At 42.7% G+C, this 16,268-nt stretch overlaps 1 protein-coding gene across 1 annotated transcript in view; it reads right to left on the minus strand.

Moving 5' to 3' along the window:
• Positions 1 to 217: 217 nt before the first annotated feature.
• LOC135900522 (U3 small nucleolar RNA-associated protein 4 homolog) overlaps positions 218 to 16,268 on the minus strand; it is a 60,824-nt gene continuing 44,773 nt past the window's right edge. Inside the window, exons 14-17 of the mRNA XM_065430008.2 lie at positions 12,326 to 12,421; positions 2,640 to 2,819; positions 1,705 to 1,755; positions 218 to 435 (exon numbers count right to left, since the gene is read on the minus strand). Coding sequence (XP_065286080.1) covers positions 325 to 435; positions 1,705 to 1,755; positions 2,640 to 2,819; positions 12,326 to 12,421 — 438 coding nt within the window. The 3' untranslated portion in view covers positions 218 to 324. The remainder of the gene's footprint in view (positions 436 to 1,704; positions 1,756 to 2,639; positions 2,820 to 12,325; positions 12,422 to 16,268) is intronic.

Below are 16,268 nucleotides of genomic sequence, written 5' to 3' on the forward strand. Positions count from 1 at the left end.
TCATGTAGGGGACCAAGGCAGATTTTCATCTTCATCACAAGTTCACAACTATGATGCTGACATGGCTGTCTGCTTTACGCTAGACACTGTGGCCAATGGCTTTTTTGGAAACCATACTGCAATCCAAATGTGTGCGTGTATGCACACACATGCACACATTATGTTGCTGGCTTGCAATGCACACATTTACTAATCAAGAGCAATCACACAACACATCTTTCAATGAAGGTCCATTTGCAAGCTGAAGCTGCAAGCCACAAATTATCTTGCCATGCTTCTTTATTTACATAAACAATGTTCCAACAAATAATCTTCACATGCTGCTCAAGTGCCGTATTTCTTCTTCCAGAGCGGTGGTGGCAAGCCTTCAAGCTGTTCTGGAGGCACTTCTACAACCAGCATCTCATCTTGTACTTGATCAAACAGTGTCAGCCACTGAAAAAAATATTTTAATCATAAACAATGCAAGTAATAGACAATTATCAAAGCACAGACCACAAATCTTGGAGGTAAAAGACTTTTTAACCAGAGGTTAATGACACTACAGTCAACGAGCAATTTTTCAGACATGCCCAATAATTCGGACGCCTTCGCAGCACCACCACGCACTTCATAGAGCCAATGCATTAGGACGTCTGAAACTTTGAACAAACTCTTTGCCGTCTGATTTTCGGGGCCTTTCGCTGTGTCCACAAGCCTGAAATGGCAATAATCGCAGCCACCATTGCTGCCATTTTGATTATCTCACAGCATCACAGCATCACGCATCTCATGCTGCACGCCGATCGGCTAGCATCCATAGCTGCCACGGCAACACTATGCCTAGCTGCTCCAACGTTCCTGCTGTTCTGCTGTTCAGTGCTTTTTTTTTTCATTGAAAGAATTTGCCATTGTCAGCAAAGGCAGCGAATTCGCCTTTGTCGTCCTCACCAATGGCTTCGAAGTGCGGAATGTATGGCAAGGGTCAAGCATTGCAAAATGCCGGTTCCCAAAAGTCAGCTTTGCCGCAATACAGCGGTGTTAAGCGGTCAAGCATACACACTGTATTGCGGTGAAACATACCAAGAGCAGACAAATTTCATCATGGGGTTTTACGTGCCAAAACCACTTTCTGATTATGAGGCACGCCCTAGTGGAGGACTCCGGAAATTTCGACCACCTGGAGTTCTTTAACGTGCACCTAAATCTAAGCACACCGGTGTTTTCGCGTTTCGCCCCCATCGAAATGTGGCCGCCGTGGCCGGGATTCGTTCCCACGACCTCATGCTCAGCAGCCCAACACCATAGCCACTGAGCAACCAGGGCGGGTATACACCAAGAGCAGAAAGGGGTCGCTGTCGTGGGACACAGTATAAATTAGACATGCGTGCACCTGCCATCTTCTGTCACAGTACGAGCACTGATAGGCCTAATGAATGTGCAGGAGGGCTTCAGAGCTATGTCGGAGGTACCTACGGCAATTTCAGTCCTTGGGGGCAGTAAAAGGCATGCATTAATTCTTTCGGACGTTGATTGTATATGTGAAAGTGACACATAAATAGTGCTGTTACACCAGTAAATTAAGAGAAGGGTGGCTAATGTTTCCTTTCACTGGGCCTTTAAGTTTATTTTGCTATAATGAACTACATACTCATAAAATAGAGAAACAGGCAATATTAGTTTTTCAAGGTTCAAGAAAGCAAATTTTTTGCAAGCTTCACATACCTGGAACTTTTTCTTTCGCACAGCATTACTTCTGATGCCTTTTCTGAGAGCCTGTGGTTTATAAAAATAAAAATAAAGCTTTAATACATAACAGGACAGACCAGCCAATCTAGTATGTACCTTAACGCAACTGCTTAGAAACACGAGTCAGAAGAACAAAGAACTGTTACTTCTAGTCTACAGACTACTCATACTAATTTGGCAGTGTTAATTGCAACTCATAATTTTACAATCAATTATGCAAATTTCATTTTAATAAAATGATAAAAGTTCATCATTTTATCTTTAGATTTCAAATGTCACGTTGAACAAGAGAAGATTGGTGTCAGGTGAACATTAGCTATGCCAAATAAGGAAACAAAATTGCTACTGAAGTTTATGAAGCAAGAGAGCAAGGCATCTTCTGCACCAAGTATTGCCACTGTTGCATAAATCTGTGCACAGAATTACCAATCCATCTCTTAAAATAAAATGAGTTTTCACCCTGTGGTGCAATTCCCTGGCTGTTAATGCTAAAAAACAGTGGTGTTGAAAATTGGTAGCAGTGTCCATCCCCACTTTGCACAAGAGTAACTGTTACACTCCCTATCTCCCAGACTTCCAAAGCCCTGCTAAGGCAACATTTGGTCTATGGAATTTTCTAGGTGTTTCGTGCAGAACCTATTTATACCAGTGAAAGTTAATGCAACAATGACAAACTAGCTTGATGAAATTTCAAAGGCACCTTTTAATTTGATCTTGAAGTTAAACTAGTTCTGCATAACCCAAGCCCGGACCATCTGAGGTCCTGCCAAGGTTAAGCGAGATAAACTACACTTTCTTCCGTCACACGCACAAAGGCAGGTATAATGGTTATACAGACTTCAGAAATGAAGGCTCCTCAGTTTCGGCACACAGAATGAAAAGTTGTAATCTCAATGCTGGTGGTACCTTACCTTTGCCTTATCAACAATAAGCAGCTCCTGGTCACTGTAGGCAAAGAAAATGTCTGCATTCCTGGAGTCGAATGCAATGCCTGTCAATGGTTTTGTTGTTTCCAATGTAAGCCCACCGTGTTGATACGCAGCTTGACACCACTGGTTTGATGATTCGCTGTTAACATCATATTCTACAACCTAAAATATAATAAAATGAAGTGGAAAAGTTTCAGCCCAGTGCTAAAAGTATAATGAAAACATTTTGAGAGCAGAAGAATCGGACATAAACCCCAACGAACACAAACAGCATAATTCACCTTATACTCAGTTATCAGGCATTTCTCAAACACTGAACAGGCAATTATTACAATGAGCAGGCAATACAATGGCTCTTAAAGACTGGGATACATAGCGCAAAAAATGACACAGGGACAAGCAGAACACAGGACAAGCGCTCGTCCTGTGTTCTGCTTGTCTCTGTGTCATTTTTTGCGCTATGTATCCCAGTCTGAATGTATCCCACCAACACGCCCAAACTTCTTCCCTGCTAAAGGCTCTTAAAGGACATAAAAAGCAGACATTCAAGTGTAGGCATACTAATACAAAAACATGAAAAGTATGAAATCCCTAATTCCACAATAACATGGCAGGCAAATATATTGTGATCTGCTTGTGTAATGTTATCACGAATAATAATGCACAGCTTATACAGTTGAACCCACTTATAATGATACCGGTTTTCACAATATATCGGAAATAACAATGAGCAGCCAATGCACTGTAGACTTTTGTAAGTGTCCTTTGGTAAAATAGAACTGCTTACTTCAATGCTCTCATGCTGCGTTACTGGTTATAGCAATGAGATCTGGACACTGCGCATGTGTGCTTAAAGGAAAAGAAATCTGAAATCATTAGGAAAAAAAGAAGGAAAAGAAAAATGCGAGCCACTTCAGCACATCTCCCTTTATGCCACACACCCCGCACGGCACACCTGTTTGTCCCCTATGCTTTCTTTGTGCAACTCAGTTATAACAACCATCGTTTATAACAATGGGATTTTCTAAGCACTTAAATATTGTTATAAGTTGGTTTGACTATAGTACTTATAGCGTACAGCATTATGTCAACATTCAAGATCACCCCATTATGGAGTTTAACATCCCAAAACTACACAGTGGTTCATATGGGACACCATAGTGGGGGTGCTTAAGTTTAACCTCTTAACTGTTTTGGATCAGCCCTGCTTGTCCAAGCCCTCACATCCCAAGCGTTTAGGATAAGTGTGGCTCGTCCTTGTGGTATTTGTTCTCCCCTTGAACGTTCTGGATGAGAGGCACTCATCGATGGTATAACTGATGTTTCGGTCGGCAGATGACAGCAAATTCCCGCTGATTTCTTTCTTCTTCTACAGCTTGTCAGGATTGGGGGCTCAATCCTATCGCTCGTGATCCGTTGTCAAGATTGGATTCGGGCATGAATTAGAAGGTAGCTGGCCCATGCTGTCGTCCAACTTATCCGCGCTGAGGACGTTGATGAAGGGAAGGACAGCTTCTCATCGAGAACGAGGAATATGGGTTTATTTACAGTATTTATATCAGTCTAACATGACTGTTTGAGAATATACATCAGTCTAACATGACTGCTTGAGAGAGAGTGTCCTGAGCAGCCGCACAACAGCAGTTTTTAAACACTCGGTCCTCTCCCGATACAAGGTGATGCGAACGTTCGTTTTGTCATCGCAAACTAGCCGCCTCCCCGCAGGATGGTCTACACTCACAAATGCACACACGTGTGAAGGTCCGGAGCCGACGTCAGAGGGGCCCCGTAGAACTCGGAGCCGTTCCGGGTAGCGCGTTGGGGAGTTTGGGAACAATAGTTGGCCCGCTGAACTCATTCCGTCACAACGGCGATGAGGCTAGAGGTTGGTGGCGGTTTCAGCACAAAGCCTGCTTCATCGAACGCATCCTAGCTGAAGCGACGGAGAGTGGGGGATGCCCGTATTGTTCCCCGACACAAAGTCGATTTAGTCACGCTGTGGCTAGAAGTTGGCGGCGACGTTCCCGGAATGTTGTCGCCATAGTTGCAACTGGGTGGCAAACTTGCACTGCAGCTGGCCGTTCTTAGCAGCACCGGAATGTTGCCGCCATAGTTGTAACTGGGTGGCAAACTTGCACTGCAGCTGGCCATTCTTAACAAGCTGAAGCATGTATTTCGCGTGGCAATCGACATTTTCACAAGGGCGTTTGACGGAGGCTATGTGTGTATCACTAGCTCGAAGCAAAGACAAATGTGATTATGACTGATGTCAGCAGTTCTTCGGACTAAGAAGACAAGAAGGAAATCTCACAGGACGACATTGCAAGTGCCCGTCTTGAGGACTAAAATTTCCGCCGAAGCCTCCAGTGTTTTTTTTTTTTTGTACCCTGTAACAATTTTACTATAAGCTCGCTAACTGAATTGTTTGAATATATTGAGTGTTTTCTACAGCATGAGCTGGTTTTGAAGATAGTCGATGAAGCAAATCAGAAAGTGACTCAGCATAACCTCATTTTCAAGTGTACAAACCGCTGCCAAAGCTCCCTTAGCCAAATGCTAATGCACTGTTAGCATGTACAGCTAACACAACAAATAAAGATTTATACATATATTTCATCCATAATTATTGTTGATGACTAGCAGGTGGCTGGTGCATATACAAGGTGTTTCAGCAAACACTTTCAAAAATCTTTAAAGGTTGCCCTGGGGCAGATGGCTCAATTCTAGTTCATGAGGTGGTCTACTCGAAGCGGAGGACACTACTTGCACAAAAAACTGAAATGCAAAATTGACTAATTAACTTTTTAACTAATTACGTTATGGACAATATTGCAGTTTACAAATTGAGTTCGCAAGGCGGATCCACTTGGAACAAATTCTCAGGATGACAGCAGTTTTGAGATATTAATTCCCTAACCTTGTGAAGAAATGCATTGGCATCCCAGTTAATTTGTTAACAAAATGTCGTTTTAAGAACTGAAGCACACAAGTAACTGGAATGCCAATGCATTTCTCCGCAAAGCTTGGGAATTCATATGTTAATACAGGTGTCGTACTGAGAATTCATTCCAAGTGGATCAGCCTTGTGAACTCCACGGCTATAATTTCTAAATTGCAATACGTATAGGCTATAAGGTAATAAGTTTTAAACTTAAGTAGTCAATTTTTGTTAATTAGTCGATTTTGCATTTCAATATTTTGTGCAAGTAGTGTCCGCCACTTCAAGTAGACCACATCATGAACTAGAATTGAGCTATGTGCCACAGGCAACCTATAAAAAATTTTGAAAGTGCTTGCTGAAACACCCTGTATACTATGGCATGCAATAAATTTCAGTAACCTACGTTTATTCGCTTTGGGTCAGTCAGGCACGTACCCAAGGGGACCGCCCCCCCCCCCCTCCCCTCCTTGCCCACGCCGCCGCTTCTCACACGTTCCTAAAGTGTGCTCTTTCTCTCCCCCTACTTTCATTCCCTACCCCCTGTGCAGCGCGGTTGAGGTGTCCTCTGCTGAGAGACAGTTACTGCGCTGCACTTTACCCCAACCTTTCCTTCCCATCTTCAAGAATCTCATTCTCTCTCTAAAGCGCCGCCAAATCAATGTTGAGACTTGACAGCTATTTAGCTGTCAACATTTTGCTGCATTTTTCACTCCTTTTGGATGGTGGTGGTTATTGGCCTCTCTTGGGGTGTGAATGCAAGTTATCTCATGGATTCGGTGCCCGCGCGATTAAATCAAAATGCATTTAGTTGTTACCATCTATTCAACGGTCACACGCATCGCTGTTGCATCCTCAGTTCAACCTTCTCTGTTTAGACTGATTCAGGGACCAGGAAAGGAATTCAGTTCTTAGTAAGCGGGTCTGTATGCTCGTGGAACGAGTTGCAGCGGGAGAAAACACCAATTGGGTTTAACTTTTCCTTTTGCTCCATTATTTCCTCGAGTGACGGCTCGCCGCGACACTGGCAGATCTCCGGAACCATATACCCGCGATATGGGTTAGATGAGGTGGAAAATAAAATAATATGGAACAGTGTCCATCATCAAACCCTGCAATAACCCTTAAACCCATAAGCAATATGACTGTCACCCGTTACGTCGTCTGGTTTTTCCCTAATTGTACAGCACTCCTCATGCAAAATTGGCAACTGGAAACAAGAGTCGCAAGGAGTTGAGAAATTAAGTGATCTACTAAGGGAGAGGCGTTGAGCCAAAAAAGAGCCAAGGCAACCAACCAAACAACCAAACAATCAAACAGAAAGGAACAACCAAACCAAACCAAACAACCAAACAACCAAACAGAAAGGAAAAGCAAAAATTAACCAATTTACCCATTGTTTATGAGAAAATTTAGGGATCAACATCTTTTTATTTAAAAAGGAAGTAGAGAAAACGCCCCCAGAAGTAAGAACAATTTCATGTGTTTTGAATGACGCTTCTACAGTTATCAGTGGAACCGCCTGATGTAGCCACTTCTCTGCTGTGCGTATGTGGGTGTTTTTCTAACCTCTTGGCGGTGGGCGGAGTACGTCTAGAACCGCAACGTCCTGAACTCTGCGCAGTCGTATGGGACTGGCGGCCATGCATCGTTGCGCAACTTCTCAAATAACAATACGAGTCGGTTCTGGCACTTGGTAGAGCAGTAAATGAGGGATCCAGAACTGTGATTGTTCCGCAAATTTATATTTCTCTATAATTATTCCAGAGCTAATTTAAAAAATGCTACTATAGTCGGATATAACTTAAGTCTGCAGTGAAGCCTCGCCCACACCCTGATAATGCCAGCCACTGTTCTGCCGCGAGGCTGCAAACGATTCGTAATTCAAACTTTTCCTGTTTCCCAAGTAAGGTGGTAACCACAAAAATAAAATTATTAGCGCGTAATTTTATACGTTTTCCCATGCCTATTATAGTGGAATGGAGAAAGCCTAATTCTTTATTGAACTGAACTAAAATGCTTGTTTTGCTGCAACTATTTATTGTCAAGCTTCACTTCAGTTGGCACTGAAGTTTCATGAGTAAAACGGGCTCAGCAGTGAAATGAACTGTACTGCAGAATTTTGAAGAGTGAAATGCACAGACTCGATACACTTTGTCCATGTCTGTTGCACACATTGCTTCTGCCGATAAAAAGACTCTTCAAGAACAGCAGACGCTCCGGAGCAATCAAGTATGACGCCATTTTGAAAAGGCCACATGACAATGATTTTGTTTGCTTCTGTGATTGGCTGGCGGAGTAACACAACCCCGCGCGGTCCGTGTGCTTTGGTTGCTAACTGCTGTTCTTTTTTTTTTAATTCTACTATAGAAATCTTTATTTTACACTTTCGCTTGTTTATTTATTCTTGGCAAAGTTCTTCCTGTGCTTCTTTCCTGCGCGAGTCCATTTGATGTGGTTATTTGTTCACCAAGTAAAGGCGAGGTGTATCTCTCAGGCCTACTCGTGAGATATACCTTATTACATTTCTCTTTTGTGGGTTTACGTGTCTTTATGGCGAATGGTGGGCGTTACTCATATTTGTATTAGTAAAGGTACCCCACCCCTCATTTGCATAGAAAAGTTACCTTGGGTCATCCCCCCCCCCATCCCCCCTGAAAAAAATCTTGAGTACGTACCTGGAGTCAGTTATTGTTTTCTGCCTCAAGAACTTGCTTTTTATAACAAGGATATTTATAATCAGCAATCAATAATAAAAGATAATAAGCACTCTGGGTACCAAATTTCTTCGAGAAAACAAAATGGCTAAGGGGTTCATTTTGACTACCTCGGCTACTATCTATATTGTAGTGATGCCTTTCTCAATGCTAATGTCTTTTCATTCTTTTGATGTAGAGACACCCTTGGCCGGTATAACATAAAACTATTCCCCTGTTTTTATTCCAAATCTGCCATTAGCCCTCTGTGACAGGTCAGAATGGTTCAGGGTCCAGCCCATATGGGAGGAAGCCACGGCCATATGGGCAGAGCCAGAATCCTTTGACCTATCACGGAGGGCTAATGGCAGATTTGGAATAAAAATAGATTAACATAGCTTTACATTATACTGGCCTAGGTGTACTATCGTGGTCAAATGAAATGCGAACAGCGGAGAGTTTAACTGAAGGCATAGTGCGTGCCGTACAATCATCGCTGTTGACAGGCGCATGTCCGGTTTGACCGCATGCGTGATTATGCTTCCCCTTTTCGTTTCTGTTCTGGTTCTCTTTTATTTAAAAGCAAGAAAAGGAAAACCAAAAAAAATAACACAGCATAGGGCGAGTATTATCGCCCAGTGCGGCGAAACTGTATGTGCTATTGGCATGAAATCAAACACAAATAGCAGTGTGCGTGGTACAGTTTGCGCCATAATCTTGCTTGCAAATAAGCGAGAACCAGAACAGAAATGAAAATACAGTCAAATCTCATTAATTCGAACTTGCGCCGTGGTCCCGTCAAAGTTATGGGTATTCCAATGGGCGAAAACACCCAGTAATTCAAAAAAGCAAGCATTTGCGATGGTTAGTTCGAACATACTGCACTCCGACAATTTCTGCAGCGCACCACATCACCTGGTAGCGCCTCTGAGCAGCATTACACTGACCCCGCCATAGAGGAAAGGCTTAGGAGAAAGCCCTCAATGCCGCGCGTGAAAAAAAGAAGCAATGGTGGAAACTTCACCTTCTCCCAAATGGCAAGGTCATCGTTTCTGCGTCGTGCCATAATGCCTCAGCCACACTAGCAGCAAAATGAACACTGCAGGAGGCATCAGTCCTGGGACAATTTTAATGCTATAGCGTTAAGAGCTCCATGTCGCAGAAAATCCAGGATCGGTGTCCGACATTGTCATTTCGGCAAAAAAATTCTTTAACCACCCATACCCAGGCGCTCCATGTGGCGGAAGGAAGTTACTGGACTAACTGAATTTCTCAAGCTAAAATACGTAGAAAAATTGTTAAGTACGGCTTACACACAACCTACAGACATGATAGCTTTGGATTGTAATTTGAATACAGTATATGAGAAAACATAATTCTTTTACGCGAAAACTCAAACAAACCCCTTTTCCAGTGTTTCTACAATGAATAAACTGGCCACGGTGTCCGCCATTTATGCACACCGGCGCGTGAATATCTCAGAGGCCACGGAGCGGCGCACCCATTTTCTTGAAACACTTCTAGATGGCACATGCCTCGGCTGCATCGCGGCCCACGCACGAGGCTGTGTTTCTACCAGAAAGCCCACCTTCGGGCATAACTTTCACCGTGAGCATTTCACAGTAAACATTACGGTTACATCAGCTGCAGTTGCTGGGAAGCGTGAGAAGCAGTCAGGGATCTTTGAATGCTATTGCGTTCCACTCTTATAGGTGAAGCTTAGGCCCACTCAAAATTTCTTCGTGGCTCGTCACGGTGGCAAGAAAGCTGCGAGCAGAGGAGACCAATAACAGTGGCCCCTACAGTGACCTACGCACAGGAAACTGGTATCATGCGGACCTGCCCGACCGCTCTATTTGTACTCATGTCTGGTTCAGCCAGACCACTTCTTTTACACTATCGCGTGCTCGCATCAGCTCTCATTTGCACTTGTTTTGGTTGGCTTGGTCGGTCTCGTTTGCGCCTGTTTTTTTACAATGACGTGTCTAAACCGAAACATCTCGATAAAAAGGTTGTCGGAGACAGTGCGCCATATCCAATTCTGTACAAGACAGACTGAATACAAGGATGCGAAGGCGACACCCGGTCCCGCATTCTCCTTGTCTTTTGAAAGCAGCAACGCCGCAACAGAAGGCAGCACACCAACATGATTATGATCAGTGCAACGACTTCGCCAAGATGAGGAAGGTAAACACAGCACCGATCTCTCAGCAGAAGAAGGAAAAAAACACACGAGTGTGCAGAGGGAAGTAGCAGCGGAGGCCCAGTCCGGTTTCGGCAACTCCACAGCTTCAGTGGCAGTAGGTGGCAGAGGTAAGTAGCGCTATCCAGCAAGCTGGTGGGAAAGCAAATTCGCTTCCCTCCCACCCTTCCTCCCAATTACGCTCCCCTCATCCTCCCTCTCAACTGCCTTGTAACTCCCTCATCTTCGACAGTCTCCACGCGCCCACCTTTGAACTGGAGCCGTTGGCCCTGCCAGCCCGGCAGGGATAGATCTGAAATTTTAAACCGAACGCTATTTGCCCTTCTCTTCGTGGACACCGTGCTCCAAGCCGGAGGGCGACATACACGTGCTAGTGTGTCATTTTTTTTTTTACTGTGACGTCACTTGTGGTGACACGCGACGTCGAGAATTATTCAAGGCAACATCTGTCAGTGGTGTAATATGTTGCTTGAACAGACAAATTAAAGCTTAGAGAACTAATAAAACACACAAACTGAATGTCTGCGTGTATTTGTTTTACTTTGCACCGCAACGAAGATGTACTTTTGTTTCGTCTGCTTGTTTCCACGCCGTGCAGACACCAAAACTATGTCATTTTCTAGAGTGCTTCAGCACCCAATCATGCTCTGCGATTCACTTGAGTCTGCCTCAGTATTCGTGTAGCACTCACTTATGCCACTAGTCAGGTGTCCTCATCCACAGCACACAAAACTGTGCGCTGGACGAAACGAGACGATCACAACAGCTCACGTGCGACACCGTCAGCAGAAGTGCACCGTGCGCACCACAAAAAAGTGAGGAGAAAAAAGAATGAAGGCAAGGCCTGTGACGTATGCGTCACACAATCCTCGAGGTCTGGTATGGGAGAACACAGGGAAGGAATTTCACTTGCGGAGGCCAGACGAGGCAAGTGGAGAGAGTGTCTATGCTTGCAGTAAAGCTTGCCTCCTGAAATCATTGGTTCATGGCACTGAAATATTTCAATTGTGACTATTAATGAGCCAATCTGAAAAATTTTTGCGGCAGAACGCTCACTAGAGGACACGTAACAGCTTCCAGCACATAACTGAAGTTTGCTGTGTGGCCTGGAGAGGGGCCCTTTAAGTAAATCAGCGCTTTTGCATTCCATGCCTCGGAATGCAGCCGCTGCAGTTGGAAATGCAGCCTCAAGATTTGTTCCTAGTGGATATGCCTTGCCAACTAACCGGCTACAATTAGTAAATTGCAATATGTACTGAAAAGTAATTAAGAAGTTAATAAGTGAAGTTACGTCAATTTGTTGACTATGTGTTTCAATTTTTCATACAAGTAATGTCTGCCTCTTTGAATATTCTAGCTCAAAGAATGAAATTATGCTATCTGGCACAAGCAATTTTTTAAAATTCTATATAACTTTAAAATGATCACCCCATATGAATTCTGGTCCACAAATACCATAAGTTATCTGCACTCTATCAGAACACACTCCTTTGCAGTCAACAATCCTTTCAGCTACTCTAAAGAAAAGCATTACAAAAAACTACATGCATGTTTTTTAGGCAACCTATGAAACTACTGCAGTTACCATTGCCTAGAAAACATGATCCTGTAATAATATATCTGTAAATGAGAGTCTTCTCAAGGATAACTTGTTTCCTTAACCTTTACACATTGCACTACATTCCAAGCAAAGCCTTCCATCTGCTTGGAGCACAAGCAACAATACTTTACCAACAGAAAAGTTTGTCTGTCAAGTGAATTTGGAAGCTCAGGATTAAGGCTCTCAAAAGCATGGCAAACGATCACATTCAAAAGGAAAACATCTACACACCTGGTTGTTGCTGTAAATGACCAATAGGTCGCCAGACTTTGGGTTGAACCTCATAGCTGTAGGCAGGCATGGAGCTTCAGGAAGATTGCAAAGAACCTAAAGAGACAAGTGGGGCACCATATGAATGAAAGTACATGTTTTTACGAAGTCTTCAACCAGACAGCTCAAAAGCAGTGCAAACTCTCAGTTTTAAAGGTTGTACATCTCTCTCACTCTGTCTACGTGAAGCATCTATAAATTAATTATAATGAATTTAAGATTCTGAACCCTTCATTCAGGATTTCTGTCAAATCACAGTGATGACACTAAACACTGAAATTAACATTAGCTGTTTATTTAAGTGCGATGAGATACGAAACATGGAATTATGTAAACAATTTCAAACAACCTTCCTATTTTGTCTATGTTTTCTTTCAGACTTTCTTCCTTGAGGGACCTTTATGGCTGCACACTCAGCAGGCCACTGTTGTCAATGCCTCTCCAAAAAAAGTGCACCAATTTGAATCAAAAGATTACCAAATTCAACCACTGGTTTACTGTGGCACTGGTAGCATTGCATGGCACTTAAAGGGCCAAGGTGTTCTTTTCTTTTTGGAAGTAGCCACATGACACTCAATGTTAGCCTAGAAAACACTGCTTGTAGCGACTTTGGCAATGATGCAGCAACTTTTTCATGGCAGTGAATGTAGAATTAATTTGCCCCACCACAGTTAAGCAAGTAAGCAAGCAATTGTAGGTAGTCAAGTAACAAGCTCTGTGGCAGCAAATGATGGCACAATGACCTAGGAGCCAGCTTCCTCCTTGTATGTAATTCAAACCTCATGTTTTGAGGGAATGAAACAAATCACTGTTTAACTCGGTTACCACTGCTGCTGTGATTGCTGTGGATGCACCGTAACAACTCAATGCTTGAATAGAGAGATGCAGCTGCTGTGACTGCTGCAGACCTCAGCACCAAATGCACTGTCATCTGGATTTCTCACTACGTCAATGCTTTCAGCAGGTAGTCACAACTGTGACTTTTCATTCCACAACAGATTCTTGAAAAAACTTGTCTATCATGCATCTTTCAGTACTATGGAAAATATGAGCTCATCTATTCCCAGGTCAGTGAAATGTAGAAAATAACGAGGAATAGAAAAATGAAAGTGGACAAAACGATAACATGTCGCTGGTGGGCCGCCTTGATTTCATGATCTGGCTGCCTAAATTCCAGATGCCAGGTAGCATTGGAGGCTTATCAGCCACGTACCTGCCCTCCTAAGTTTATGTGTTACGTAACACTATCAGGCAAAAAAGGTTCGTATACATCCCCCCCACCATGACCCTTAGGGATGCTGGCTAACACTCTGAGGGCTTTCATTTTTCATTTTCCTTGTTATTTTCTACATTTAAATTTCAGCTACTATGCTTTCCTTGGCTTCAATGCCTGTTGGCTTTATATGGTCGTGGCTAACAAAAATTGAGCCCCTCCGTTTTCCTTCTTCTCATTCAAGGTTTCTTTCTGGATTTCTCATATTGTTTGGGTACCAACGGTTTCTGAAGAAATTTTTTTCTTTGTTTGTTTGTTTAACCAAAAGCCAAATTTTTGTTCAAATTGCAATTCTTCCCCCTTTATCATGACCCGAAAATTTCCCTTCATATTTCTGTTTATATTACATGCAGAATTTTACAGTATCAACAGCAAATGGGAAAAACTGAGCAGGTTGAAGCAAGATGATAACGCGCTGGGAAGCCTGAGTTCTTTGAAATAAAGAAATGAAAGGGACCCACAGGCAAAACTCCTCAATGATTCAGTTCTAAATTTAACAAAAGGGAGGGAACAGGAAAATCACAGAAATCACAGACATTACTAATGAGCACTTTCATGCCTATTAAGATATTCAGGAAAAAGATAGAAAAAAAAAAGCATGTGAGAAGTGAAGGCCAGGTCTTACTGCCTGACTGAACAGGGCTATTGCACATTGGGGTGATGAGTGCAGAAGTCAGGATAATTTTGGATCCAGCCAGATTGCTGACGCAGATCACATAATCCAAAAAGCATAAGCTTATATATATGTCCTCTTTAATTAGTTATAGCTTGCCAAAGCTGGGGTTTCAAGCCCAGTTAAGGCATATGGCTGCATATGTAGTACAGTCCACGGCCGTTACAACTGATCCGCACACAACATACTTTCACATATAACAGACTATTTTTCTCAGTTTGGTCTGCCTATATTAACAGCGTAAAAAATTCCGCTTTTAATGGACCCGACTATAACAGACTATCAGCTACAACAGGCAAATCTTCGAGCAAATATTATGTAGATGGTGAAAATACATTGTATTTTGCTGCAGTGAAGAATGCGTGCAGGAGTGTGCTGCACGCAACTACAGTCGGATACAACTTTTAAAAAAAGGGGTGTTTACTCCTCCAAGGCGGATGCAGACGAGCCTCTACCAATGGGCGCATACTCTAGACTGACGACATACCACAACCCTTGATTTGGATAATACAGACTTCAGATATAACGGACCTTTTAACTGGATTATCATGGTTCACTGCAATGAGCACTGACTGCACATGATAGCTCTCAGCAGGTCACACTGTGACATGCTAGCATGGACAAGGTGCAGGCATGACTTCGTAAATGTACACTCTTAACACCAAGTATGTTACGATGAGCAAATTGCTCTTCATCCTCAACATTAATTATGTTGGAGCCCACTTATGTACTGCATGTTATACAGGCAAGGCAGGTCATTCATGCTCCAGTACAAGGCTATATGTGCATGTTAATAATACTGTAACAAAGGCAACAAAAGCATTTGTTGCTTTTGTTGTACAGTAAGGACACAAGATGAGGGCTAACGTCATCAAATGATTAATTAGAAAGATGCACACATGTACTATATACAAGAAGACAAGGTTCAAAGCAAGGGTGAATGTGTCCAGCTTGCATCTGGCATCCTTGCTTTGAGCATCATCTTCCTGTATATATATATAACATGTATACCTGTTTACAGTTAGCTTTCTTTCTTTCTTTCTTTCTTTCTTTCTTTCTTTCTTTCTTTCTTTCTTTCTACCCTCTCTCTCTTTTGTTGAAGGAAGTGCTCATCTTCCGTCCTCCCCCTGTATGTCTCTGTGATATGATAGCATGCTAAAGTGAAATACAATTATATAAAACCCAGTTTAATAGAATTCTTTCTTATACAGCCAACTTCCGATTATTCAACTTTGACGGGATCAATGAAATTAATTTAATTATCAGAAGGGTCAAATTAAACAATATGCAGAAAAACTGCCAGAACCCACTGACGATTAATTTGGCAGTTTGCCAGATTCTAACATGCCCCTGAATCAAATGCATGCCCCCTTTCTATGTGCCCAAAGTAGCAAACTAACGTAGAAATGACATTGAAGCTCCTAAACAAAATAGAGACCTAACCCAAACCTGGTTCTTTTAGCAAGAAAAATAGGCAAGGGTCTAATGCGTGTTGCACAATGGGGCTGCCGGTTTCAGAAATCAAATTAACTTCTTGGGTTTTACATACCAAAATTACCATCTGATTATGAGGTATTCCATAGTTTATGAGGTATGCCATCATGAGGCATGCCATAGTGGACTCCGGATTAGTTACGACCACGTGGGGTTCTTGCACACAATGCACAGTACATGGGTGTTCTTGCATTCCGTATCACCATCATCAAAATGCGACTGGGATTTGATCCCATGACCTCGTGCAACTAAGCAACCAAGCGGCCGGTTTTCTGGTCATCTTCGTCGCATTTTTTTTCTTTTCTTTCTTTTTATTATTATTACTATCTTTTTTTTTAAAGTTAGGTTCGCTGCAATATATCTATGTTATATGGTAAAGCATGCAAACCCCGCGATGGCGATATTGGTTTCGTGTCCGATTGCACTGCGCAGGCAATTTCCAATCTATTTTCTCGAAGAAGAAG

This window comes from Dermacentor albipictus, chromosome 1 (assembly GCF_038994185.2).
Source record: "Dermacentor albipictus isolate Rhodes 1998 colony chromosome 1, USDA_Dalb.pri_finalv2, whole genome shotgun sequence".
Classification (NCBI taxonomy): domain Eukaryota; kingdom Metazoa; phylum Arthropoda; class Arachnida; order Ixodida; family Ixodidae; genus Dermacentor; species Dermacentor albipictus.